The 26,928-nt window shown below is 39.3% G+C and overlaps 1 protein-coding gene across 5 annotated transcripts in view; it reads right to left on the minus strand.

Annotated features, from left to right (window-relative positions):
* The window catches only part of LOC116094963 (tyrosine-protein phosphatase non-receptor type substrate 1-like), a 41,598-nt gene extending 31,032 nt beyond the window's left edge, over positions 1-10,566 (minus strand). For 4 of the 5 annotated variants that reach the window (XM_031376378.1, XM_031376377.1, XM_031376376.1 and 1 more), the window contains exon 1: positions 10,472-10,566. In XM_031376378.1, coding sequence (XP_031232238.1) covers positions 10,472-10,544 — 73 coding nt within the window. In that variant the 5' untranslated portion in view covers positions 10,545-10,566. Of the gene's footprint in view, positions 1-2,039; positions 2,107-10,471 lie in introns of all 5 variants that reach the window. The other variant, XM_031376379.1, reaches the window with a different exon arrangement.
* Between the last annotated feature and the right edge of the window lie 16,362 nt (positions 10,567-26,928).

Genomic DNA, 26,928 nt, shown 5'->3' on the forward strand with positions numbered 1-26,928 from the left:
CAGCCATACCTGCTGTATTAACTCCCCTAGTCTCTAAGTTTAGAAGACATGGCCCAAGCCACTGACACCTCTTGTTGTCCACTGCCATTTTCCATACATCTTCCCCTACTAAAACAGCCAATGACAGTCCAGGTGCAGGCCATACAAGGAGGCCAAGGTATGGCCCCCACCTAATATTTGAACCCTTCAAAGACTTCCTTTCAGGATAAAAATACTCACATTTCTGATACCTCATCTTCCACCTGCTCACTACCTGTTGCCATCCCCCCTCATACATAGAAGGATAATGTATACTCAGTACAGGCCATGCCAGACAGAAGAACAGAGATGGACCAAATGTCATACTAACTACCAGAAATCTAGTCCCCTCTTTAAGTGAGACTCCCTGGTGGACCAAAGATCATGCTGGACACCAGGAATATAGACCACAAAGACTGGAAATCCAAAGAGGAAACAAAAGCAAGGTAAAAACCACCATTGAAGAAAAAGTAACTGAGAAATTGGCTCCTAGAATGATATTTATCCTAAACACAGATGGCAATATACCAGTGTAAGGACTTAATGAACAACAGCCATGACAATATGGGATCATCAGAGTCCACCTATCTTATTATATCAATCCCTGAGTATTCCACTATTTCTAAAGCCTAAAAATCATCATAACCCCAGAGCATCCACTTTGTTTTTGGATAATGGTGGCTCTCATCTTCCACTTTGGTGGCACCCATTATAATCTTAAATCAGATACCACAGCAGTAGCTGATGAGAAGTATGAGGGATAGCCTCAGCCTATACAGTCACTATTGGGTCTAAAACTGTTAGATCTGATGGGGAAACTCAGCTCCCTAGATAACTGAAGCCAAAAGCAAAGGAACATCAAAATGCTAAAACATTGTGTCATGAGCTAATGTCAGATCTAATAAACATAAAATACTATTGGATACTAACTGATAAAAAACTAACAAATAATTAAAAGTGAGAGGAATGAACTGCATTGTGTAAGCATATACAGCATTTATATTTTGATGTATTTATATAAAAGTAATATTTTCAACGTTCTATAGTTTGTTCCAACTGAAAATAACAAAACAATATGCCAAATTTATAGAGTAAAATATTTGTGTCAAAATAGCATAGAGATTAAAAAGTCTTATTAGCTTCTGGACTAAGAAAATATAAAACAACAAACTGAAAAAGGAAGCAACTCTTAAAATTGTACGGACTTATAATATTGAAAAGCAACATTATAACTTAAATTATTATTTAGTACTGGGATCTCTGATGGGAGAAAGGAATAAAACACAGAGACGGAAAACAATATGATTGCTTGCTTTCTAGTAGAATTATTTAGAAATAACACATGTGTGGTATCCATGCCCCTGACATATTTTTGTTAGAATAGATTCTCTATCATAATGATGAACAAACAAAGATAGAGTAATGTTTTTAACACTTACAAAGTAGATGATAAATTTAAGTTCATAAAGATACAATGGTAAATATGGGGAACTTTGACTATTAGTGACATAAGCTCAGGACCCACCTTATCTGTCATACAGAACTAAAGCATTATCCAGCAACACTTTCAGGCAACCAATTATTGAAGTTAAGGTACTCATCAAGGCAGGGCCAAGAATATTGCCTGTCTGGGATGAGGTCACTGAAACTAAATTAAGAATCCAGATATCTGTGTACTTTTATTTTCAGAGGGTATTTTTGAGACTCAGCTAATTCTGTTTGGAGGGTGTGGGCAATCATAGGTAGAGGGAGCATCTAGTTATTACAGGCTTCAACTGATATAGGAAGACCAGCTGGAATCTTTACAGGAACTATGCTTGGGACAATCCTCCTTCACCTTCATTATTTCATCTCCAGCACCCAGGCTGCAGTTCCCCTGTACTATGTAAACTAGTGAAATGCTTCTGACTTCATGCCCATTGGGTGGTTGAAGGTCAGACAGTCTTTCATATCCTCATCTCTGAGTGCACAGAAATCTTAAGATACTAGTACAGGGATTACAGTGTCATTATTCAACTTACCCAAAAGTTGACAGCAATATGCTACGTTCTGGAGTACACCATGATTCATTAGAAAAGTGTTTCACGTCTGAGGAATGTAGAGCATATTTCATAAGAATAAGAGTCAAATGTGGTTTATCTCTTCTAACAGAAGGTTATGTGGAACTCTATGTAGGTGTGTGTTAATGCTAGGACCAAAAACTGGAGGTGTTGGAATATCTGCCACCATAGCATTTCTTCTGTCAGGCCAAGAAGAGTCTGTGTTGAATCATCAGATAGAAAAAAATCAGTTTAAAACCCACATCAGGCTACAGTGCTTCTCTTTTCCAAGCCTAAAGTGGCTCCCATTCTCCTAGACTGAAAGCTCTGTCCATGAACAAGGCAGGAAGCTCTGTGGCAAAGATTATTTCCTTTGCATATGCTGGGGCCTTCAGTGAAGTCACTCTCACATTTCCTTTTCATCTTTTTATTTCTGTATCTTTTTATCAACTTTCCTCTTCTTAGTGATGCTCACCAGCTCCATCCTGTCAATTCAATATCTAAGCCATCAAAAGACCCTCCTTATTTCTTTAGACAACAGGATATATTTCACATATGTATTTTAAAATACTATAGCTTCATCTTTTATCTTATTATTTCCCTTAATAGACTTTAAGATATGCATATGTGACTCTGCCTCTACTTTTATTCTCCAGTACCACACATATTCACAGAACAGCCTCTAGCTTCTAGTGAGAATCCAACGAATATCTTCCCTATGTATAATTTGTTCAATGTGATATTTTCCTATGTCATTGAAATCCATTTTAAGGTGATAATCTATGGAATAGAAACCAAGTTCCTCGTGAGAATGATATTTTCAAGAAAAGCTGTTTGCATATAAGGCTGAAGAGCCCTGGAAAAGAAAATCATCAACCCTGTCCTCATTCACACTGAAGTTCATAGGGTTGATCAAAGTTTCTGAGAAGAGCTATTGCTAATTCCATGAGTTCAGTCAGGCAGCCTGAGTCTAATCTACAGCTCCAGACATGACAATTAGTGTTGTTTGTGCTTCGGATTCTTTTTCTGTATTTGTGCCAGTAAGACATGATCATTAACTGGAGATGGTAGTCCATATGTGTTGAGGCTCAAAAGCCCCTGGCATCTCAATCTCCATCTTGTCCCTGTGCCACCATCTATTAACTAACACTCTTTTGTCTCTTCCACTATCTTGCTTCCATTCCTGCAACTGACCCAAGCCATTTAATAATAGGAGGCTTTGTTAGCATCAGGGCCTCCAAAGCCCATGACGTCACATAGGCAGGTCTCTCAGACCTGTTGCCAGGGCCACAGCCATATTTCCAGAATCCATTGGGCTCACCTCCCACCTTTATCTGTGGCCACTAAGTCAGGACCCATATATGTATGCATGGGGACCACTTCTCCCTCACCCTCTTTCTCTCCCTCCTCTCTGCTACTGCCCCTCTCTCCCTCTCAATTAAACCTCTTATACATGGAACTGTTTTGGCCTGTTCCTCCAAGAAGAATGCTGTTTCTACATCAGCCAATCTGGGATAGTAAGAAATAAAATCCAGGAGCACAGTCAGACATAAAAAAATTTCAGGGACCGTGAGACCTCCAGTTCTTGGATTTTTGAAAACCCTGTATGGAAGTGGATACTCCCTTTTGTAATCCCTTTCTTAGTCATCTCCATGGTGTTATTATTTGTTCCCTGCCTCATTAATCTTGTTTCTACATTTCTTCAAGGACAAATATAAAAAATTTCTAACCAAACCATTAATCAGCTCCTGTTACCAGATTACCAGCAGCTGCCCACAGATGAGCAGATGTCCACAGAGGAACCTGATGTGAACATTTACCAAGTGGATCCTGATGGTGAAAGCTAGCAACACCCCATTGAAGACCCCATAGACAGCAGGAAGTAGCTTAAGAGACATGACACCTTTGTTCCCTTTTCACCATCGGCTTCCCCTTCCCTTCTTCTTTCCTTCTCTTTATAATATCAAAAAGGGAGGTATGTTAGCATCAGGGCCTCCAAAGCCCATGATGTCACTTGGGCGGGCCTCACAGACCTGTTGCAGGGCAACAGCTGCCATATTCCCAGTATCCATTGGGCTTACCTCCCACCTTTACATGTGTACACTACTTCAAAACCCATGTATATACAAGGAACACTCCTCCCTTGCCCTCTCTATCTCTCCCTCCTCTCTCTCTCTGCTACTGCTCCCCTCACCCCCAGCAATGAAACTTCTTACACATGGAACTGTTTGTGCCTAAGATGTGGTAAGTACTGAGGCAAGACACCATTTTAACACATCAGGCATTCCTTACAATGAGGACATTCCTTTCTGGACTTTTCACAATGTGGACATTCCTTTCTGGACATTTTAACATATGGACGTTGCACTTATGCTAATGTATAACCAAGCAATATTACCAGTTCAGCCTGTGCACCTGGGCAAATACCTTTGAGGTCTGTAGTTTTAAACAGCCCCTTCCCTAGCATAAATTGAGACTTGATCAGAATTTTTTTATGTTGTCTCCTTCCCTCCTTCACATCTCCTGTTCCCAAATTTGTCATTGCAGTTCCCTCTTCTTGAGAACCCCATTGTTTAAGTCCTGCAGGATGGGGCACATATGATATAGGAGTACTTCCCATAGTACCTTGGACATGGTAAATTTCATAACTTTAAAATGTAATTTCTCAGCTGGTTTGATGACACCTTCAACTGACATTGGATGATCTGCAGAGAGACATAGAGCTAGGTATAATTTATAAAGCTGTCTCTGGGTATAGATATGGATGGGGATATGGATATAATTATTTCTTGATGAGTTAGCTGTTAGTTGATTTGAAAAATATCTGGGAACAGAAATTCAAGTGAGTTAATATTTTCCATGGCTCATTGTTTGAGAATTAAGTGTTCTGATGATTGACTGTTTCCATTGGTCCCAGTTTAGACAGAGCCTCATCATAATGATGGTGTGTGATTGAACAATGTCACCCATCTCATAGTGGCAGAAAACACTGAGTAGCAAGCATTGATGTGGCCTGCATATTCCATTCAATAGCATGCACTTTTACCTTCTACTCTCTTAGACCTTACATTCTAAGTACTCAATCACCTTTCAAACTGGTGCCATTATCTGCTGAACAAGTTTTAACACATAAATATTTTGATATATTTGAGACTCAAAGCATAATATTTGTGCTAAGCAATTTCCCAAGACTGAAGCAAATTTTTAAAATAATTCAACTGATAAAAGTAGAAGTTGTGCTACATGTCACAGTTCATAATTTTCAATTTCTGACAGTCCTGATGCATTGGGGCCTAGAGGAAGACAGATAATTGTTGCAGAGAGACATCTGACAAGCAAAGCATAGCTGGAACATAGTCCATAAAAAGAATATAGCAGCAACACACAGTCTTCTTCACTGAGATATTGTTCCTCACTCTTCACATGTCTATAGGTATAGTCCTTGGTCAGGTAAAATATAGGTCAAGTTGTATTTAAATATTTAAGAACATATAGATAAGTATGAGCTTGTGTGTGTGTGTGTTTGTGTGAGATAGAGAAAGACATAGACTGAGAGAGACACACAGAGATGAGACAAAAAGGCAGGGACTTAAAGAAATAAAGGGAAATCATGGATTTTGAAAAGAAGATCAAGGAAATTATGCAATTATAGTTTCAGAAACTATAAAAAACAGAGAGCTTCAGGAAGTGCTAAAATCATCATTAGGACTTATCTCTTTCTGCAATCTCAGGTCCAGTGAGAGTGCAATGACGACATTTCAAAACCAAGACTTCTACATTGTCAGATGGTATTACACCTCAACCAAAGTGGAGCCTGGGGCTGCTAAGCCCAGATCAGAAGTTATGAAGTCAGTCAAGGAATCTTCCTCATTGACAAAATGAAAAAGAAAAGAGAGAGAGGGAAGGAGGGAGGGAGATAGAGATAGAGAGAAAGATAAAAAGAAAGGAAAATGAAAGAAAAAATAATAAAATGAAAGAAAAAAGTAATCTTTCTTCTCTTTCTATTTTGTGAAGTAGTTTGAAGAGCATTGGCATTAGGTATTCTTTGAAGGTCTGGTAGAATTCTGCACTAAAACCATCTGGTTCTGATTTTGGTGCAAAAAAATCTGACCCAATTCTTCACAGAGGTAGAAAGAGCAATTCTCAAATTCATCTTCAATAATAATAAGGAAAAAAAAGGATAGGGAAAACTATTCTCAACAGTAAGAGAACTTCTGGGCAACTCTCCATCCCTGACTTCTAGCTGTCACCTGAATTTTGACAAAGGCTGCAAAAGTATCCAGTGGATAAAAAGACAGCATAATCAACAAATGGTGATAGTTAAGTGTCAGTCTACATATAGATGAATGCAAATTGATACATACTTATCTCCTAGTACAAGGCTCAAGTCCAAGTGGATCAAGGACCTCAACATTAAACCAGATACACTGAATCGAATAGAAGAGAAATTGGAAAACATCCTCAAACACATTGGCACATGGGAAAATTTCCTGAACAGAACACCAAAGGCTCAGGCTCTAAGATCTACTATTGACAAATAGGATCTCACAAAATTGAAAAGCTTCTGTAAGGCAAAAGACACTGTCAGTAGGACAAAAATTGCAACCCACAAATTGGGAAAAGATCTTTACCAACCATACATCCAATAGAGGGCTAATATCCAATGTAGATAAAGAACTCCAGAAGGTATACTTCAGAGAACAAAATAACACTATTAAAAATGGGGTACAGAGGTAAACAAATAATTCTCAATTGAGGAATCTCAAATGACCAAGAGGTATCTAAAGAAATATTTAACATCCTTTAGTCATCAGGGAAGTACAAATAAAACAACCATGAGATTCCACCTCACTCCAGTCTGAACAGCTAAGATCAGAAACCAGGTGACAGCAGATGCTGGCAAGGATGTGGAGAAAGAGGAACACTCCTCCATTTTTGGTGGAATTGTAAGCTGGTACAACCACTCTGGAAATTAGTCTGGTAGTTTTTCAGAAAATTGGAAATAGTATTACCCAAGGACCCAGCCATACCACTCCTGAGCATATGCCCAAAATATGCTCCAACATGCTCCACTACTCCATTATGTTCATAGAAGCCTTATTTATAATAGCCAGAAGTTGGAAACAACCTAGATGTCCTTCAACAGAGGAATGGATACAGAAAATATGGTACATTTACAAAGTGGAATACTACTCAACTATTAAAAACAATGATTTCATGTAATTCCCAAGCAAATGGATGGAACTTGAAAATATCAACCTGAGTGAGGTAATCCAGACACAAAGATCACACATGGTATGTACTCACTGATATGTGGACATTAGGTAAAAAACTTGGAATACCCATGATTCAGTGCACAGACCATACGAAGCTCAAACTGCAGGGATAAAGGAAGATGTGGTAAGAAAGAAAATATGAAGGAACTCTAAAACTAAGGGAGCTTCAGTTGAGAAAATACCTCAGTAAGATCAAGCTATAGTCAGGCATATACGATATGTTTTTAATTATTGATTGATATGGGAGGGCCTAGCCAAATGTGGGTTGGGCCACCCTTGAGCAGGTGGTCCTGGGTTCTATAAGAAAGCAGGATGAGCAAGCTATGGGGATCAATCCAGACCCTTACATGGTCTCTACATCAGCTCCTGCCTGCAGGTTCCTTCTATGCTTAAGACCTTGTCCTGAAAAAAAAATAGCTCTGCAATAAAATTTTAACATAATAAAAAATTGGGAAAAGCATTAGAAAATAGAAACACTTCCCATGATTACAGATTGGGAAGATTAATATAGCAATAAATGGGGATTTCACCAAAAGCAATGTACCAATATAATGAAATCCCAATAAAAATTTCTACAGAAATACACAGGAAGAATTATGTGGAAGCACCAAAGCTCATCGATAACTAAAGGAGCTTTAAGGAGAGTTTTAAGTTTTAAAACAATACTGCTCAAAGTAATGTATACTTGATTTTGAGCCCTGCAGAGACAGAAATGTAAACAGTGTGATGCTCACATAAAACAGGCACATGAACAAATGGAATAGAGGACCCAGAAACTACATGAAATCCATGAGACTACAGCCACGTGATTTTTGACAAAGTTAAAACCACATATAGAGGAAAAAATAACACTTTTAAAAAATAATGATGGGAAAATTGAATATTTGCATATAAAAGAATAAAACTTGATCTTTATCTCTTATTCAAATACTTACCTCAAATATTCCAATATTAAGCCCCAAAACTCTGAAGCTTCTATAGGATAAAGAGAGTATAATTCAAGACATAGGCATATGTAAGGACTTTTTGAATAGAATTCCAGTCATTCAAAAAAGAAAAAAAAGAAAGAAACCAAGGCTGACAGTAGACAAATTGGACCTTACAAAGCAAACAAAAATTTAAAATACAAAATAACAACAACAATAAACCCAGAAAGTACAGTTTTCAAAGAGCTAATTAAGAACACAAGCAACCTAATTTAAAAGTGTTCTAGAGAACGAAATGGATAGTTTTCAGGAAGAGAAACAAGATGTTGCCTTAGCCCTATGCCCCACAAGATGATTCTTAGGGGTAGGAGGTAAGAAGGCAGAGGAATCACAGACCCAGGGTAATGGGAACCAGGTGAGAAGCAGAAACAGATGCGTTTAATGAAATAATGACAGGTGTCTATACATCCTCCACTCTCTTGGTCCTCACTGTTTGTCCTGCACTGCTGGCACCAGCAGACCTGCTCCTCTGGTGAAACTTTGTCTCTGGATATCAGGCATATTCCAGGGTTAGTGAATGCAGACACACTTGCTGTACATGTATGGGCCATTCCAGGCCAATAATCAGAACACAAACTCACTCCTACAACAAATGACCAAATATATTTGAAAAAGTATTCATTATCTCAAAAATAACAACAAAGTCATATCCATAGTCACAGGGAAACGCAGATTACAAATACTCGGAGATTTCCTTTTATCCATCAGAATGGCCAGTATTGAGAAAGCTAGGCTGACTCCATGACAGGCTTCAAACTGGCAGTTGAGACTATGCCTAAATCTATGTTTCCAAGAACTGAGCAAATTCAGGCAAGTCCAGGCCTCAGGAGCTGCCCCACCATCTGGCCTGAGGCAAAAAGACAAGGGGACAATAGCAGTTTCCAGACTTCCTCAGCAATAGTCAGTCACCAGACTTCCCTAGCAACAGTATACAGACCCCTGGGCCTCAGCAGTAGTTCTAGAATTTCCCTAGAGATGGAGTTGAGATTAAGAAAGAGGTCATTCACCCCTTTCCAGAATTCCTGTAATGTTCTTTAAATATAGCCTTCAAGCTCACTCCAGGGTCATTCCATCTTTGTAGATGATAGACCCCAGCATACTGGACTTCTGCAGCATAAAGCATGGCCGCAGGTTGAGGGATGAGGCCACCCACCCATCTCAAAAATATTAACACAGAATTGTTCCTGTCTAAAGGAAATGCAGGGGCAAAGAGTGAAGCAGAGACTGAAGGAAAAGCCATCAAGAGACTACCCCATCTGCAAATCCATCCCATTTGCAGACACCAAACCCAGACACTATTGTTGATGCCAAGAAGTGTTTGCTGACAGGAGCCTTATATAACTGTCCCCTGAGAGACTTTGCCAGATCCTGACCAATGCAGATGCGAATGCTCACAGCCAAACATCTGGCTGAGCATGGGAACCGAAATGGAGGAGTTAGGGGAAGGACTGAAGAAGCTGAAAGGGGTTTACAACCCCATAGGAAGGACAGCCATATCAACAAACCAGAACCACACTCCTCACCCTCCCCCATATCCAGAGTACACATGCCAGGACCCATGGCTCCAATTGCTTATGGAGCAGAGGATTGCCTTATCTGACATCGAGGGGAGTTGAGCCCCTTGGTCCTGTGGAGGCTCAATGCTCCAGTGTATCTGAATGTGAGGATGGTGAAGTTGGAGTGGGTGGGTGGGTTCAGGAGCATCATCATAGAAGCAGGGGCTGGGGAGATGGGATAAGGATTTTGCAGAGGAGAAACTGAGAAGGAGGATATCACTTGAAATGTAAATAAATAAAATAACCAATAAAGAAATGAAAAGAAAAAGAAAAACCTGACAATATACAGGCACCATGTAGAATACCAGCAGTCCCTTTTGGCACATATAGAAGGAGCTAAAGCTCACTCGCAAGGGTCAAGAAGAGCAGGGATGTGTGGAAAACAGTTATGGATGAGTCAATTATACTCTAGGTATCAAAGCTATAAGCTTACATTCCAGTTCAGGCAGTGCTCAGAATTCTGGCTGCATTGTGTGAGACAATATTCTGACCTTCTCTCCTGTGGGTAGTTCAGGTAATTAACTGGAGTCCTTTACTCTCAATGGTAAGAATAGCACCGAGTCAGAGAGATGATTCTATTCCTGGGGCATGCTCACCTTTAAATTGCAGAAACAGGATCATCAGCAGGACACTGTGAGGAATGTGGGTCCGGGCATCTAGGAGAAGCATGGTTGGGGTTAAGAACCCTGTTGTGCACAGAATCAGTTCTCATGAGATCCCAGGTTCTTATATGTAGAAAAAGGAAGTACTGTGACCTGTACTGTAAGATGATCCAATCAATGTTTTGCAAGAACAGGAACCATACTGCTTATTTTGAAATAGATAAGCAGTTTGTATGTAGCTATAATGAAGGAGTTCTTATTCATCATTTGTTTTTAGAGGGACTCAGATGTGCATAACATAATCCTTTCTCTTTCTCTTGACCCTGAGCTGGAGCCACTTGGTCTCAAGTATCTTGTATTGGTAACACACCAGTTAGAATTCAATGCAAAAGAGTGTTTTCTAAACACCTAAAATCGTAGATGTTGCCTTAGTGTCACATAAAAGTTCTCAATTGAGCCCGTATAACATGTGTAAGATCAGCTCAATGCTGGAGTAAACCAGCCTCACTTGTACATCCTTTACTGATATCAGAGCAAATGTAATCCAAGCGAAACTTGGGAGTCTTTTTGCCTCACAAGCACAGTAAGATATTTTATAATTAGTATTAATTGCCAACTTCTTACATATGAAGGAAGCCACAAAAGACATCAGTGAGAAATTGTTGAAGTTTGCCTGTATCTTAGCCCATCTGTAAGAGATTGTCTTTAGTTAATTGATTTGGGAAAATCCATCTTAATTTTGTATAAAATATTGTCCTAAACAGGGCATCTTTAAGTGTAAAATAAAGAGAGACAGTTGAATAGTAGCATGCATGCATTAGTTCATTGATCTCTGTCTATGGATATAATGTGAAACCCTGCTTCAAGATCTTGCCACCCAGAAGTAATGATGAACTGTAATTCGGAGTTGTAAGCCAAAACCCCCTGTGATCTCTTAAATTGTCTTTGGCAGTGTATTCAGTCATATCATTTTGACTTCTTCTAGATAACAAATGGGAACACTTTAATAAGTATATCTTTAATAGAATTTGAAATGGTATATTCCAAAGAATATTGAATAGCCTGCTTTTTGAGATAGGGAGGGCATACTGACACAATGAAGTCAGGGTATGTTTTAGATAGAAATAAGATATTTAAATTCTTTTTTATTAGATATTTTCTTTATTTACAGTTCAAATTTTATCCCCTTTCCTCATTTCCCCTCCAAAAACCCCCTATCCCATCCTCCTCCCTCCCCCTGCTCACTAACCTACCCATTCCTGCTTCTCTGTCCTGGCATTCCCCTATACTGGGACATGGAGCCTTCACAAGACCAAAGGCCTCTCCTCTCACTGATGTCCCACAAGAGCATCCTCTGCTACATATACAGCTAAAGCCTTGAGTTCCTCCTTGTGTACTCTTCGGTTGGTAGTTTAGTCCCTGGTAGCTCTGGGATTACTGGTTGGTTCATATTGTGGCTCCTCCTATGGGGCTGCAAACCCCTTCAGCTCCTTGGGTCCTTTCTCTAGCTCTTCCATGGGGACCCTAAAACTGCCTGCAGTTTCATGGACTGGGTTCTCTCAGAGAAGGGAACAAGGATGTGAAAGAGAATTGGAAATGGGAGGGAAATATCTAATACCAAGTCGAAACATTCCAATCAAGGTATCCAACTTTACTTAGGGAGGCCAGGATTTTTATTCACAAAAACTGAAACCAAATCTCTAGGTTACATGATATTTGCACAACATAAACACTGCAGAAAAGGTCAGGTGCCAAAGTCCCCAGCAGCTCGGAAGGTATTCAGGAGATGGGAGTTTTCTTATCTTGGTAGGTGAACTTCTTCTTCAAAGAAAGAACTGACAGTCTGCAGAGAGCTTTTGTTTAAATCCCCAGGTGGAATAGCTGCTTCCAGAAGGAGACTGTCAGAGGTGGAATGGCTGAGCTGAAAGGGGAGGTAACAGGACCCTGTGCTCAGTCCAATGGATGACTGTGAGCATCCACTTCTGTATCTGTCAGGCACTGGCAGAGCCTCTCAAGGGAGAGCTGTATCAGGTTCCTGTCAACAAGCACTTGCTGGCATCCACAATAGTGTCTGGAGATATTTCAACTCTTACTATATGCAGATAGGAACTAGGGAAAGAGAGGGTAAGTGCTTGTATCAATCTCAGATATATGTGCAGGAAAATGAGCTGGAGACCTAAGCGTCAGGATCCAATTTCTTTCCTGTAATGCAGGTGTAAGAACTGTTTACCTGATAAAGCAGTCTTCTGCTACTATATCTGCTTCTATATCCAGCTAGAGCCATAGATCTTCTCATGTGTACTCTTTGGTTGATGATTTAGTCCCTGCTTATCAAGTATCAATGGGAAGGGAGTCACTTGGTCCTGTGGAGGCTCAATGACCCAGCATAGGGGAATGCTAAGGCTCTGAGGTGGGAGTGTGTGGGTAGGGGAGCCCCCTCAAAGAGGCAGGGAAAAGGGGATGGGATAGGGAGTTTGTGGAGGGGAAACTTGGAAGGGGAATAACATTTGAAATTAAATAAATAAATTAACCAATAAAAAATAAGTAAATAAATAAATTAGAACTGTTTGCTTTGGTGTTTCGGAGGGTGCGAATGCTAATCTTGACTGTAAACTCAACAGCTGCAAGCAGGAACCTCAATTGAGCAATTTCCTACTTCACGCTGCCCCACGGGTGACACACCCATGACTAGTAAAATGTGGCAAGAGCCATGAAGCCTGCACATCTCTTGACAAAGTCCAGCAAAGCTGAGCCAAATGCTGGTTTAGTCATTGCGATGTCTCTCACCTTGGGTTTCTGAACTCTAAGAGTTTCATTTTTACTATTTTACTGAAATACTTCTAGTGGAATATGATGTTGTTGTGCTGGAAGCATATGAAAGTTAACAGATAGGCCAGAACTTTGAAAAAAAAAATTTTAGTCACATTAGGAATTGTCCATGAGTCTTGGTCCAATGCCATAATATCATACACTAAACAAATGGGGAATGGAAATGTACTTGCATGATTGAATTTGGGCCTTCTGTGCCCTTGGTATTTATACTGAGAGAAAAATATATCCAAGTGGTGAGAGGTTTACATTTGTAGTCATGAGTAACATAACCACTGACAGTCATAGCTCCTAGTAAGACAGGCAAAGACTAATGAACACACACTATGTGAGAAGGAAGTCAGTGTTTATTGTATATTATGGTGTATTATTGGATATTGCTTGGGCTGTAACAACCGATTGCTAGACAAACAACTGTTGTAAACTATTGTGGTACTGTTAAATGAAAACTTAAAATTAATAGTAGTTGTGGAACTAGTTTCTAGCCAGCACGTTAGTGGAGATAGAAATCTGAAAAGTCATTAAAGTATAAATAAGTATCAATGCTCTCCCCTCAGTTCCCTGAGAAGGTAAGAATTTACCCAGTGAAACAGCAAACTTAAACATAGATGTGTTTCCATGAAGTAAAGCAGAATTATTTTCAAGAAGGAAGACATATAAGGTATCTTGCCTTATTGCAAATACACGTCAAATTTGTTAATAGTTTTTAAAGTTCTGTTGCCTGGTAAATCTTGGTAGGCTCATCAGTGTGGCATGCTTTTTCAAACCAATTGTCCGCTAGATGTTGCCAAAGGTAGTTAAAATAACAGAAGCCAATGGGACAGAAAGAATAAGAAGCCGTGATACAACATAAGCTTAGGGTCATAGCCAAGTAGTCCTATTTTGATCTGTTGAAGTGTAGTCAACATGAAGATATGTGATAAAGGAATACACTCTTATTAATGTATGCCACTGAATGTAATTTCAGTTCTGTAAATTGGTAACTAAAATGCATTTTGAAGAATTGATAGTGTGACATGCCAGACACAGGCCTCTGCCTCCTCTCTTAAGTTATCATCACTCCTTCCTAGTCACTGTATGCCTCTTAAATTTCTACCTATTCATAGTCCTGGTCACAAGACCAGAAACTCACATAAAGTCTCCTAATTAATATCTTCACTTTAATCTTTGATAAGTCAGATAAAATGTAAAAATTTCAAAGGAAATTCTTCTACCTTATACAAGTCATGCATGATAAACATTTTTTGACACAGATTAGCATCCCAATCAATAGCGTTGAAATATTTCAAGATACTCACAGTTTTCTTCTGCCTCTCTATATGTTCTTTCCCACAAACATTATTGGGTACTTTGAAAGCTAGAAGCAAGCCAAAGTCCAGATAAAGAACAGTTATTGGTGGTTTTAGCAGAAAGGTAACATTGCTTATTGCTGATTGCTTAGCATATAGGAACCAGCTCCCAAGGCATTTCTACTTCTATAGCCCTTAGATTTATTGTTCCTAGAATACTAAGACTGATAAATGTACTGGAATCTCCTTCTACTCAGGCTTAACTTGGCTTTAGTATTGCTCCCTCATCCCATCTTCTGCTGTAGCACAGAATTTACTCTATTTTAAATACAAAAGTATTAATTTCTTATTGGTCACTTTATTTATTTACAGTTCAAATGTTATCCCCCTCCCCAGTTTCCCCCTCTACAAACCTCCTATCCCACGCCCCCTTCTCACCTGCTTCTATAAGGGTGCTTCTCCACCCATTCACCCACTTCCACCTCACTGCCCTAGCATTCCCCCACACTGAGGCATCCAGTCTTCACAGGACCAAGGACCTCCTCTCCCATTGATGATAGATAAGGTCATCTGCTACATATGCAGCTGGATCCACAGGTCATATTGATGTGTTAGAATGGCGGGTTGCGTCAGATCATACCACTCACTAGGCCCAAACAGTTCGACTTGTAAGAGGTTTAATTGAGAGGGAGAGAGGGGGCAGTAGTGGCTGCAGGTAAAGGTAGGAGGTGGGGCCAATGGATTCTGGGAATATGGTGCCTGTTGCCCTGGCACAGGGACCCTCCCATACATCACCACAGGCTTTAGATGCCCTGATGCTAACACCTACCATGTGTATTCTTTGGTTGGTGGTTTAGTCCTGGGGAGCTCTGGGAAGTCTGGTTGGTTGATATCGTTCTTCCTATGGGGCTGCAAACCCCTTCAGACCCTTCAGTCCTTCCCCTAACTCCTCCATTCCAGTCCCCATGTGCTTAGTCTGATGGTTGGCTGTGAGTATCTGCATCTGTACTGGTAAGGCTCTGGCAGAACCTCTCAGGAGACAACTATATCAGACTCATTTCAGTGAGTACTTCTTAGCATCAACAATAGTGTCTGGATTTGGTGGCTGCATATGAGATGGATCTGCTGGTGGGCAGTCTCTGGATGGCCTTTCCTTCAGCCTCTGCTCCACTCTTTGTCCCTGTATTTCCTTTAGACAGGAGAAATTCAAGATTCATATTTTTGAGATGGGTAGGTGGCCCCCTTCCTTAACAGGGGGCTGTGCTTAACCTCTGGATATAGTCTCTACAGGTTCTCTCTCCCCTTTGATGGGTATTTCAGCTAATGTCATTAGCTAACCTAATGGGGACATTAGGTCCTGGGAGCCTCTTGGTTTCCTCACATCTTGGACTTTCTGGTGGCTACCCCAAGCTACCCATCCTCCATTGCTACACTCCTCCTTTCAATTTCCTGACACTGCACATCTTCCCTTTCTCCTCCCACACATAATCCTGCACCCTTTTCCCCCTCCTCCTTCTCTCTTCCTCCCAAGTTCCTCTTACCCTCTACCTCTTGTGATTATTTTGTTCCCCCCTCTAAGTTGTACTGAAGCATCCATGATTTGGTCTTCCTTCTCCCAACATTTGAAATGTAAATAAATAAAATAACCAATAAAAAATTTTAAAAAAGGTATCTGCTAATGACGGCTAATCATCAACTGGATGGGATTTAGAATGAACACAAAAACAAAGCTCTCGGCATATCTGTATTTATTTAATTTAGGTTAATTAATATAGGAAGATTTAGCCTAAATGTGTGTTAACGTACGATGGCCTAGACTCTTAGACTGAATTTTAAAAAAAAGAAAGTGAACTGAGAACAAGTGATCATCACTCTCTACTCCTGACTGCAGCCGGAATGTGACCAGGAGACATCTGCTCCTGCTGCAGTGTTCTCCCTGACTGCAGCCGGAATGTGACCAGGAGACATCTGCTCCTGCTGCAGTGTTCTCCCTGACTGCAGCTGGAATGTGACCAGGAGACATCTGCTCCTGCTGCCATGTTTTCCCTGCCATGGTAATTTGTATCCCCTTTGTATTGTAAGCCAAAACACACTCATTTTCCTTAATTTTCTCCTTGTTGAGTGTTTTATCATTGCAATGGGAAAAGTATGAGAATCAGTATTCCTATATTTATCATGGCTCTATTTACAGTGGCAAAGGTATGGCTCAACAAGCAATGAATGGGTAAACAAAATGTAACATATGCATAATTTTACTCATCCATAAAGAAGAAAACAATCTATAGTCCTTAGGGGAAATAAGTGAACCTAGATATATTATATTGAATGAAATAAACCGCTCCCATAAAAACAAAAAAATACAAAAGTATTGTCCTATAGTAGTGTCAACACAGAGAGTAAATGATAATATTTTAAATATGAGAAATAGTAGCCCCATTTTATACCCAGAGAGTTAGCCAATAAAAGATTTCACGATATGTATATGTAGGTTTTTATATAAGGAAATGCCTGAAGATAGAGATATTAACATATAGGGGACTCATATGGGTCCCATAGCCATGAGATGTTAACCAGCATCTGAATGAATGAACTATTTTATATTATTTACATTGCATCTTCAGGTTAGGTAAATCTAGGATAAAAACATAACAGCTCAAAAATAGGTACATCAACTAAAGCAAGAAATTATTCCTCTACCTCAGGAATCATGCAAGCAAAGGTGGATGAGTTATTGTGTGGAGGTGCTGTGAATACATGCTTCTTAGAAGTCTTTTACCAATGACATCTGTGGGTTTTTTTTCACGTTTACTTTCAATAGTTTGATTGCAGGTGTTTACAATCAACAGTTGTAATCACGAGTCTACAACAATATCTTCTATTTAACTAAGCTCAAGAGTTATCTTTGCAATACACTGTGTTAAAAACTCAATAGAAGGGTAGAGTATAAATCCTGTATAAATGAAATAAAATATTCATTCAGCTCTACATGGAGAACTGACTTAGGAAATAATATTGCACACACACATGTATCTACCAAGATGACTTTCATATATTACTGGTCAAATTTGAGTTATGTGTATCAGAAGAGCTGTCTTTATTTAACAGGAAAATGAAATCTAATTTAACTGGTAACACCGGCATGTTAGTCAGTGCCACCCAGGGAAATAGAAAACAATGGATGCGTAAGAAAATTTTTTCATCTTGGAAAAAAGCCATATTTGTTGAACCATCTGTTTCCCCTTTCTGCAGTCAGTCAAGTGCTTTGGATTTTGAAATTGAGCTGCCATCAATGGGATGTGCTGAATACCACTTACAGTAGAGGTAAAAGACAACAGCCCTGCTCTGGCAGCCTTCTTGGAAAAGAATGTCTTCATTGGGATACGTTTGCTTTTTTTATGTTTCTTTACTTCTTATGGAAATTACCCATTTTTTCCTAACATTTATACAAAGAAGAAGGGAGATATCTTTCTTAAAAATGACTGTCCAGATTTTGAAGGGGGGAAAGTCCAGTTTATTGGGGGCTGGCTAAAGATCCAAGAAGAATCCCTAAGCCATGTGTTGATGCTTCCACCCTGCTCAGGATGGAAGGCAGACAGAAGTCTAACATGTCTGTCCTGTCCATTCAACCAATGGACAGGAACCAGGGACCTCTGTGGCTGAATTAGGAAAGATCTGTGGCAGAAGTTCTAGAAGAGAGAGCAACCACATAGGAAGACCAAGGGTCTAAACAAACCTGGACCCCCGAGATCTCTCAGACACTGAGCTACCAACCAATCTGGATACATTAGCTGATATAAGACCCCTGACACATATACACCAGAGGACTGCCTGGTCTGGCCTCAGTTGAGAGAAGCACCTAACCCTAAAGAGACTCGAGGCCCCAGGGAGTAAGGAGGCCTTGTTGAGTAGGAGATGGGGACATCCTCTTGCAGAAAGGGGATAGGAGGAATGAGATGAGGAATTGTTGGGGGGCAGATTGGGAGAGAAATAATGACTGGATTGTAAAAAAGAAATTAAAGATAAATCTAAAAGAACAAAAAGTAACAGTGGTGAAAGAAAGAAAGAAAGAAAGAAAGAAAGAAAGAAAGAGAAAAAGAGATAGAAAGAGAGAGAGAAAGGAAGGAAGGAATAGAGAGAAATAAAGAAAATGAGAGGAAAGAAAAGAAAAGAAAAGAAAAGAAAAGAAAAACAGTAAGGCAATAGCACCAATATACCATTATAGAGACCTGTAAACTGAGGGTTCCTACCATGGATTCTAGAATAGAATGTACTTAATAGAATCGTAACAAAAAAGATGAAAAGAAATGAGGCCTTAATTCACTCAAATCCTTGGAGGTAGGACAAAAGTTGAGAATGATGTTCTCTAGGTGTAAGAGTTCATGTTTTCTCTTTTTTGAGCAGATTGGGGTCTTTCATTTTGTGCTTTCCTATCATTTCCCTATAAATATATATGTCTGCCCTTTGCTTGTCCAAGTGTTCCATTTAGATGTTGTGATTTGTACTGACTTCAGTTTTACAACTGAAGTGAATTTTCTCCAAGATAGCTTGTGCCTTGAGTCTCACACAGGTTTAATATGAGTGGTCTTGTGAGTCAGTGCTATAAGGAATTGTTCAGATTTTGAGGCTATTTGAATTTAAATAATGTGTTTGGATTGAGACTCTGACATACAATCGTGGGAAATGACAAAAGTTCCAATCTATCTTTTAAAGTTTGTGCATATTTTGAAAAATAAATCCTCTAATTTTAGGCTAATGGCATTTCCTGGGAGGTCTTTGGAGTTAGTTAGATGAGATCACAAGACAGAAACTCCATAAGAGCATTGGTAGCTTTATAAAAAGAGACACAAGCTGGTTCTCCTGTCCTTCTTCATGTTGTTATTGCACATGTTATTATTGTACATCAAGAAAAATCCAAATAAAGGCCGAACAAACACTAGACCTTTCTGTGTATATTACTATTAGTTAAAGTAGTAGAAGAAAATCTAAAACATTACCCAACGACTATCATAGAATCTAGAGGAACTCTTCTCCTAGGCCACCAGAAGTCTATTTTACCTTCAAATCATTTACTATCCCTTTAAACTTGTCTATAACTTCCTTGCTTCAATCTCTTCAAGGTAATCATCAATCATTTGGTCTTTCTTTGATTTTCATATTTCCTGTGACTACATACATTAAACTTGTATGCATTTAATAAATTCATGTCTCCTATGTTTAATCCATTTATTACCTACTCAATAGCAATGCTAAAGTTTCAAATCTGTACTAGGTGAGGGGGGAAACTTGGTCAACTTGGGGAAACTTGGGGAAACTCTCTTTCTTCGTTTACTAATCTCACACTCTACCCTCCTGTCTCCTGTTTTTCTCTTTCTGTCCTTCATTCCTTACCCCCCTCTATTTTGTTCTTTCCTTCTTGTTTTGGTTTGGTTTTTATGGTGGTGCTAAGAATTGAATCCAGTGCTTCAATCATACTAAGCATTACCTGCATCACTGAGCTCCACCACAGCTCCAGTCCGTAGAGAAGAGAAAATGAAGCATTGCATGTTAGAAGACCCGCCAAGTAGATGTGGGACCTTACTTAGTTATTGTAATAATTTGCACATGATCTATAAAGATTTACTATTCAGAATCTACTATTTTGAAATTAGGGATGGCTAAAATATTCAGACCCTAGCTTTAAAAATCTCACTAAATAAATTTGGATTTATGTTTTCAGTATAACTCTTGAAAATAATCATTGTTTTGATATACTCTTTTGTCCAAATGTTCAAATAGCCAGAATTGGAAAGAATGTTGTGGTTTGAGTCTCTCATTTCTATACCATCCAGGTGTCTCTTTTGGTGAAAATGTCATGAAAATATTCCTGAATGATGTATCAAAAGTAAGGATTCCCCATTTTCCAATAGTTTAAAATATTTATTACATACAATGAATGATACCTTATATTTAAAACACTCGTAGAACTATGTGTCATTTAGGTGAGAGATATAGTATAAAACATTCATAAACCCTAGAAATATATTGGTAAGAATAAAATGTTAATTTTTGTAATTTTTATATTTTGACTTTTGTTCAAAAATTGCAACTATAGTGTATGTATTCCAATATGCTGATATGTGATATAATATAGTGATACATATAGCTATATGGAATGTAGTGATATGTGATATTGTGTTTACAGGTAGCTGGATTTGAGTATTCAAATTTCCATTGAAGAATGATTAGAAGAAACTGAAGGTTCCCTTGTTTCAAGTAAATCAGCTTCAATGTGGAACTTAAACATAAGGCTGCAGTAAAAATAGTTCCTCCATCAAAATAAGGATCTAAAAATTTAAAAATCAGAAAGCACAGTTTTGGGCTTGAGATCAAAATGTGGTCCAGACCAAGGGAGGGATGATTCTTATCTTAGAGACCTTCATGTAGCTGTGATGAAATATCCTGAAATAGTAATTTAAAGAAGGAAGTGCTTCATGTTGACTCACGGTGGGACAGTATAGCGCCTTTTACTGAAAGCAGGGTAGCAAGAGCTGAAGACGTGTGGTCATATAGGATTTACACAGTCAGGAAAAAGAAAGAACGGAAGGTTGCCACTTTCCTGTCTCTCTCTGTCCTATTCAGTTCAGAACCTGGTCCAGGAAATGGTGCCTCCCACTTTGGAGGCAGTCTTCTCACCTCAAATTGCCAAATTATAGTAATCCCTCACATATTTGGCTGTGGTCAAACCTAAGATACTTCTCACCTTTGTGTCTGGAACCTTGTTGCTAGGTGAGATCTGATCCCCCACCACTCCCAGATCTCTACAGTGGGGATAGAACAGAAGCTTTTGATGGGTAAGAGTTTGGAAATGAAAATGATGACCCATGACCTTCCTCAGAAAGCTGTGTGCTCTATTTCTATACTAGTTGTGATAGTTTGAATGAAAATGGTCCCTGTGGGCTAAAATGTTTAAATAATTGGCTGGAATTTGGGGAACTATTTGGGAAGGGTTAGAAGGTGTGTTACTGGGAGTGGGCTTTAGGTTTCAAAAGAGTGACGGCATTATCAGCATGCTGTCTGCCTCCGGCTGAAAGCTCTGGCATGTGAGCACCCAGTTGTTCCTGTCTTTGGTCCATCATCATAGACTCTAAATCTCCAGAATAATAAGCCTATTTAATGTCTTTCTTTTATATTTGACTTATTCATGGTCATTATAACAACAATACAAAAATAACTAACACATCAATATTGCAGTTGTTTGACTACATTTGTCACCCATAGACTCACATCTTTGAATGCTTGGCCCACAGGGGGTAACACTATTAGGGGTGTGTCATTATTGGAAGAGGTGCAGCCTTGTTGGAGGAAGTTTGTCACTGTGGAGGTGGGCTTGGAGGTCCTATGCTCAAGTTCCACCCAGTGCATAAGAGACAGGAGCCTCAGGGCTGCCCGGGGATCACGATGTAGAAGTCTTGGCTTCTTTTCCAGTACCATGCCTCTCTGCCATTCTTGCTATGATGATAATGAACTGAAACTCTGAAACTGTAAAGCAGACCTAATTAAATATTTTCCTTCATAAAATTTCCCTTGGATGGTGTTTCTTCACAGCAATGGAATCCCAAACTGAGGCAACTCTATAATCTCACATGACTAGTAATGCTACTTTTGCTCTGTGCAGTCTTATAGAATAAGACTTATTTTATATCAATAAATGATTGCCATATGGGGTCATTTCAAAGAACCGGTTCCATTTCTATCTCTAAGCATCTATCAGGAGCTTCCTTCTGACTGAACTGGTTGTCATGACAGAGCCCTAGGTGACTTTTGCTTCCTGAGTAATGAGGCTGGACAAGGTGCCAGGTATCATCCAGAGTTTGTACATTTCTTTCTTGCTGATGTCCCGTCCCATTGCTAAAATTGCCATAAAAAAGACGTAGTCATTTCCTCATAATTCTGCATCTTAAAAGCCTACAGTCAAGGTGTAAACAGGTCTACTCTCTTTAGTTGTTGATTACATTTTCTCCTTCTTTCTTCACATATGATCTTCCTTAGTATGTGTATTCTTCACTTCTTTCAGCAAGCCAGTCATCTTTGTTTGGGACCTGCCCCAATGATCTTAATTGATCTTAATTTCCCCTTTAAAGATGCTATAACTAAATATAGTCACATTCTGAGTACCAGGGTGTGGCACTGACTTATGTCCCAGATACAAATCATCTATAACATCTCTACAAACATCCTCTTAACTTTCTCCAGGATTCTTTTTTTTTTTTTCTGCTTCTTGTGTCATGTAGGATTAGGCACACTGAAGGCCTGTTCAGCTTTCCTAGTATACATCCTGTGCAGTCTTGTCATGAATCAAAGTCCATAGCTTCATATTTAGATCTAGCAGCTCTCAGAATTCCCAGTTATGCCACGCCCACTCACCTACTCCAGTAAAGTCTGCGTGTCAGGCAGAAATTTGCCTCCTGGGTATTCAGTCAGTCGCTGGCATCTCCTAACTCAGACGTGTTCCAGATTAGTCTTTCCAATACTCAACATGCCTTCTTATTCAGGCATAAAGGTGCCCCAAGAAATGATTTGTAAATAGCTAAAACTAAGATTAAACATTGTTCCCTGGCCAGCACAGTGTTCTAATATATCCTAATTTATTACCAAGCTGTCATTAGCTTGGAATTTCTCACAAGGAAGCTGCCTTATCAGATAGGGTGTCCTCAGAGTAAGAAATAGAGGTCAAGCACTGTTGCTAACTGCAAACATAGAATTCTCAGAGCAGTTCCACAGAAGACAGAATTGTTTTACATACCAGAGAGTAATTGAAGGGCTTCCCTCACTTAAAGTCATTCTCAGGAACTGCTAGAATGGGACTTCCTGGTGTTTGCCTCCAACAGACCCAGAGAATTAGCTTGGGACTGCCAAGATAGCCCCAGCTGGAAGGGAACCACTGCTCTTTTGATTTGCACCTGAGCTTACTGACCTTGATGTGACTGTCACTTGCCTAAGTGACTTGTCTTGCTATCTGATCTTACTGACCTTGATATGGCCCTTATCTGCCTACGTGACTTTTGTCATTCACCCTGTTTTCTGTATACTATATAAGCCTGGTTTTCACTTTGTGCAAAACATTCAGATTCGAGATTTGGGCATTTGAGAGAGAGCATTAGAGCTTTGAGCTTCATGCAGTCTGCAGCCTGGGCCCCCAGAGGGGGCTTCAGGGGGTGCTGCACCTGTCCAGAAGAGGTGGTTGCTTTAGACCCAGTGTGTTTCAGGTAGCCTCAGATGTACCTCAACTGCTGAGCTGCCAGATTTTTCCTTTCTCTTTTGTAATGACTATAAAAGTCTGATGCCATTTTTGAGAAATCCACTCAGACTCAGCACTTCCTTGTGTCGACTCTGTTTGTCACTTGCCGAATTTTTTGCCCACCTGACCAGAACTCTCCTCCTGTGGAACAAGAGGTCCTCCCAGCAACCCAGTCTATGGCACAGTTAACTCACAGAGGGCCAGCATCTAACTTTTTAAAAACATTATCATTACATTTGCACTGAGTACTAGGCCATATCTAAATGAGTTCAGATGAATTTAGCATCTTCTGCTCCATACTTGTAAAATCTGCTCCATGTCTCTCTACAGTAGCTTTCCCTATTTTCCTATTATACTGTTCACTTGGATAGATAGGGGATGAGCCAGAGAGAGGAATTGCCTACTATAACCTATCTTATTCACAAAAGAAGCTCAGAATTAAGTCTGGGACATTCAATTTGAGATTTCTCTTCTTACTATTCTTTTCATTTGCTCTTTCCTTCCTTCTGTTTTGGAGTAGATAATTGAAATCACTGTCTCACATATGCTAAATTCATGCTCACAGTTAAGTTACTAACACAGTTCAACCTCCACCATAGGTTTATTTTAAACAGTTTAAACAGTTTGCAATAAGTTAACTGCAGAAAGAATTTTAAAAAGTGCATCAAAGCACTCAGAATTAACCACCCCTTTGCAGCCTTATGAGGGATAATAATAGTCAAGACTATAAAGAAAAAAAAAACTTGTCATTACTCCTGCTTGCTCTCCATCATTACATCTGATTTCACAAGACACAGTAACAGTCATCTGTGTGATTCATTTATATCCAAGAAGATTTTCATTACAATCATGTTGAAAACCGAGAATAACCATTAGATGATTACAGTCAAAACTCAGTATGTGTCCTCATATTCTCATAAATAATGGGTTGTCTTTCTATCACTGCAAAGACTTTCCCAAGATTTCCAGTGTTAAATTTTCATGTCCTAAAAACGGCCTTAGGTAATAGCATGGAAAGTCACATATTTATATGTTTTATGTATATAAAACTCTGGGTATATGCATGTTTGTGTTTGTGTATATATGTGTGTTTGTGTGTGTGTGTGTGTGTGTATATATGTGTGTACACACAGACAGGACTTTTTAAATCTCTATTACTACTTAATTTAAATTTCCAATTTGCATAATATTGACATACTACTGTAGTTTCCGGTTCGGATTCACTCAGTACTCTTCCCCACCCACTTCTTCTCTTTCAACTCTTAAAACTTCCCAAAATGCTTACACTAAGCAAAATTTTTCTTGGTAAAATAACTTATTCTCAAGAATGAACTTCTGTACATTTTGGCCTTGGATTTCCTCTTGAGTTCATGGAAGGAAGTGAGAAATTTGTGAATAGAGAATCAAAATATAATTATGTGGCTATGTTCTTTAGTGACCCGTAAATTTTACTGCCTTGGTCCCTAGAACAGATTTAGTAGAATATTGTGAGACCTTTAAGAGGAGGCCTCCTGTGGCTTGGGGCATGCCTCTTATGGTTACTGTGGTTCTGTGTTCCACTTTTTCTCTATTTGTAAAGTTGGCGTGGGCAATCTTTACTTTGCCACTATTTCCCTACTGCTATTGAGCTGCTTTCCCACAGGTCCAATATCAAATAGACTACTGATAAGTTATAAAACTATAAAACACCTGTTTATTAGCTTTAGGAATTTTATTCCTAGTAATTTTATTGTTAGAAAGCTTTCTAACATAGACGCCGCACTTTGATTCTAAAGTCTTGTTTTATGATCTTTATAAGCAGCTTATAGCACTATTCTGAGAGATGATTTAATATTAGAAGGCTGAAGTGAAATTTTCTGGTTTCTTTGAAGACTCAGTAATATCGTGTGATGTTTCCCTGGAAGTTGTCTCATAAGAGGATGCCTTGTTGATGCATCCATGTGGGAGGATAATTTGCTGAGAAAAGACTGTGGTGTCTTTCTGGAAGCTGTCTTGTGAAAGGGCATGTGGTATTTTACTGGAACAGGTGCTTGAGAGGACATGTGATATTTGAAAACAGTATAAGTATAACCCAAACATACAATGGACAATGCTCTTAATATTGGATTGACTTGCAGCACTTCACCGGTCTTCACTGAAAATACTCGCACACTGCTTTGACTTGCGATTCTTCATTGATCTTTGCCGTGACTTCCTAGAGAGAAATGTACCTGAGAATTTCTCTTGGGATTCCAGCTCCATTTTGCCACTTCCACATATTCCTGCCAAATTTGGTGAAGCCTTGAGGTTTCTTCAGGAACAAGCGACTTGATCAGATTTGGCCTTTGTCTATTAGACTGGATTGCAGCTACAGATTTGTGTCTGATATTTTAGATGGGACTGCTGATATCCTGAAAAGGAAGATTGGAATTTCCCCCATGGAATTGTTTCTAAACAGGTCCACAGCCCCGCATTTCCTACTAACCTTTTTTTTTCCCACTGTCTCTGACAGTTGGGCTAGAAGGGAGGTTGAAGCGTTTAAGAACCCTTATTAAAGAAGGTTTTGAAAAATCTAAGCCTACAGGAGATGGGGTTAGGAATAGGTCTGTGCCTCTGAAGTCAGAACTTAGCAAACATTCATTCCTGTTCCTACATCATACCCACCATTAAATAAGCAACTTTTATCTACCATCTGCTCCTATAACATGAGGATGAACACAGCGGCACTGCAAAGGAGCTAGTCAACCATATTCTGAGCCCCTGAAACTATAAGCTAAAGAAATCCAATCTCATTCAGAATAATTGTGATAAGTATTCGCCACAACAAAAGTAAGACAAGAATTTGTAATTGTATCCACAGCAATGTTCACATGCTGGTCCACATCCAGGTTCATATCCACATCCATGTCTAGATCTGTATATACCTTTAAATTGATGCCCATCCCCATATGGCTATTCAGATATTCTAGTATAAGTCAAATTCTACATGGCTCAAGAAAGTGACTAATAGTGGCTGGAGAGATGGCTCAGTGGTTAAGAGCATCGACTGCTCTTCCAAAGGTCCTGAGTTCAAATCT

This window comes from Mastomys coucha, unplaced genomic scaffold, assembly GCF_008632895.1.
Source record: "Mastomys coucha isolate ucsf_1 unplaced genomic scaffold, UCSF_Mcou_1 pScaffold17, whole genome shotgun sequence".
In the NCBI taxonomy this organism is placed as follows: domain Eukaryota; kingdom Metazoa; phylum Chordata; class Mammalia; order Rodentia; family Muridae; genus Mastomys; species Mastomys coucha.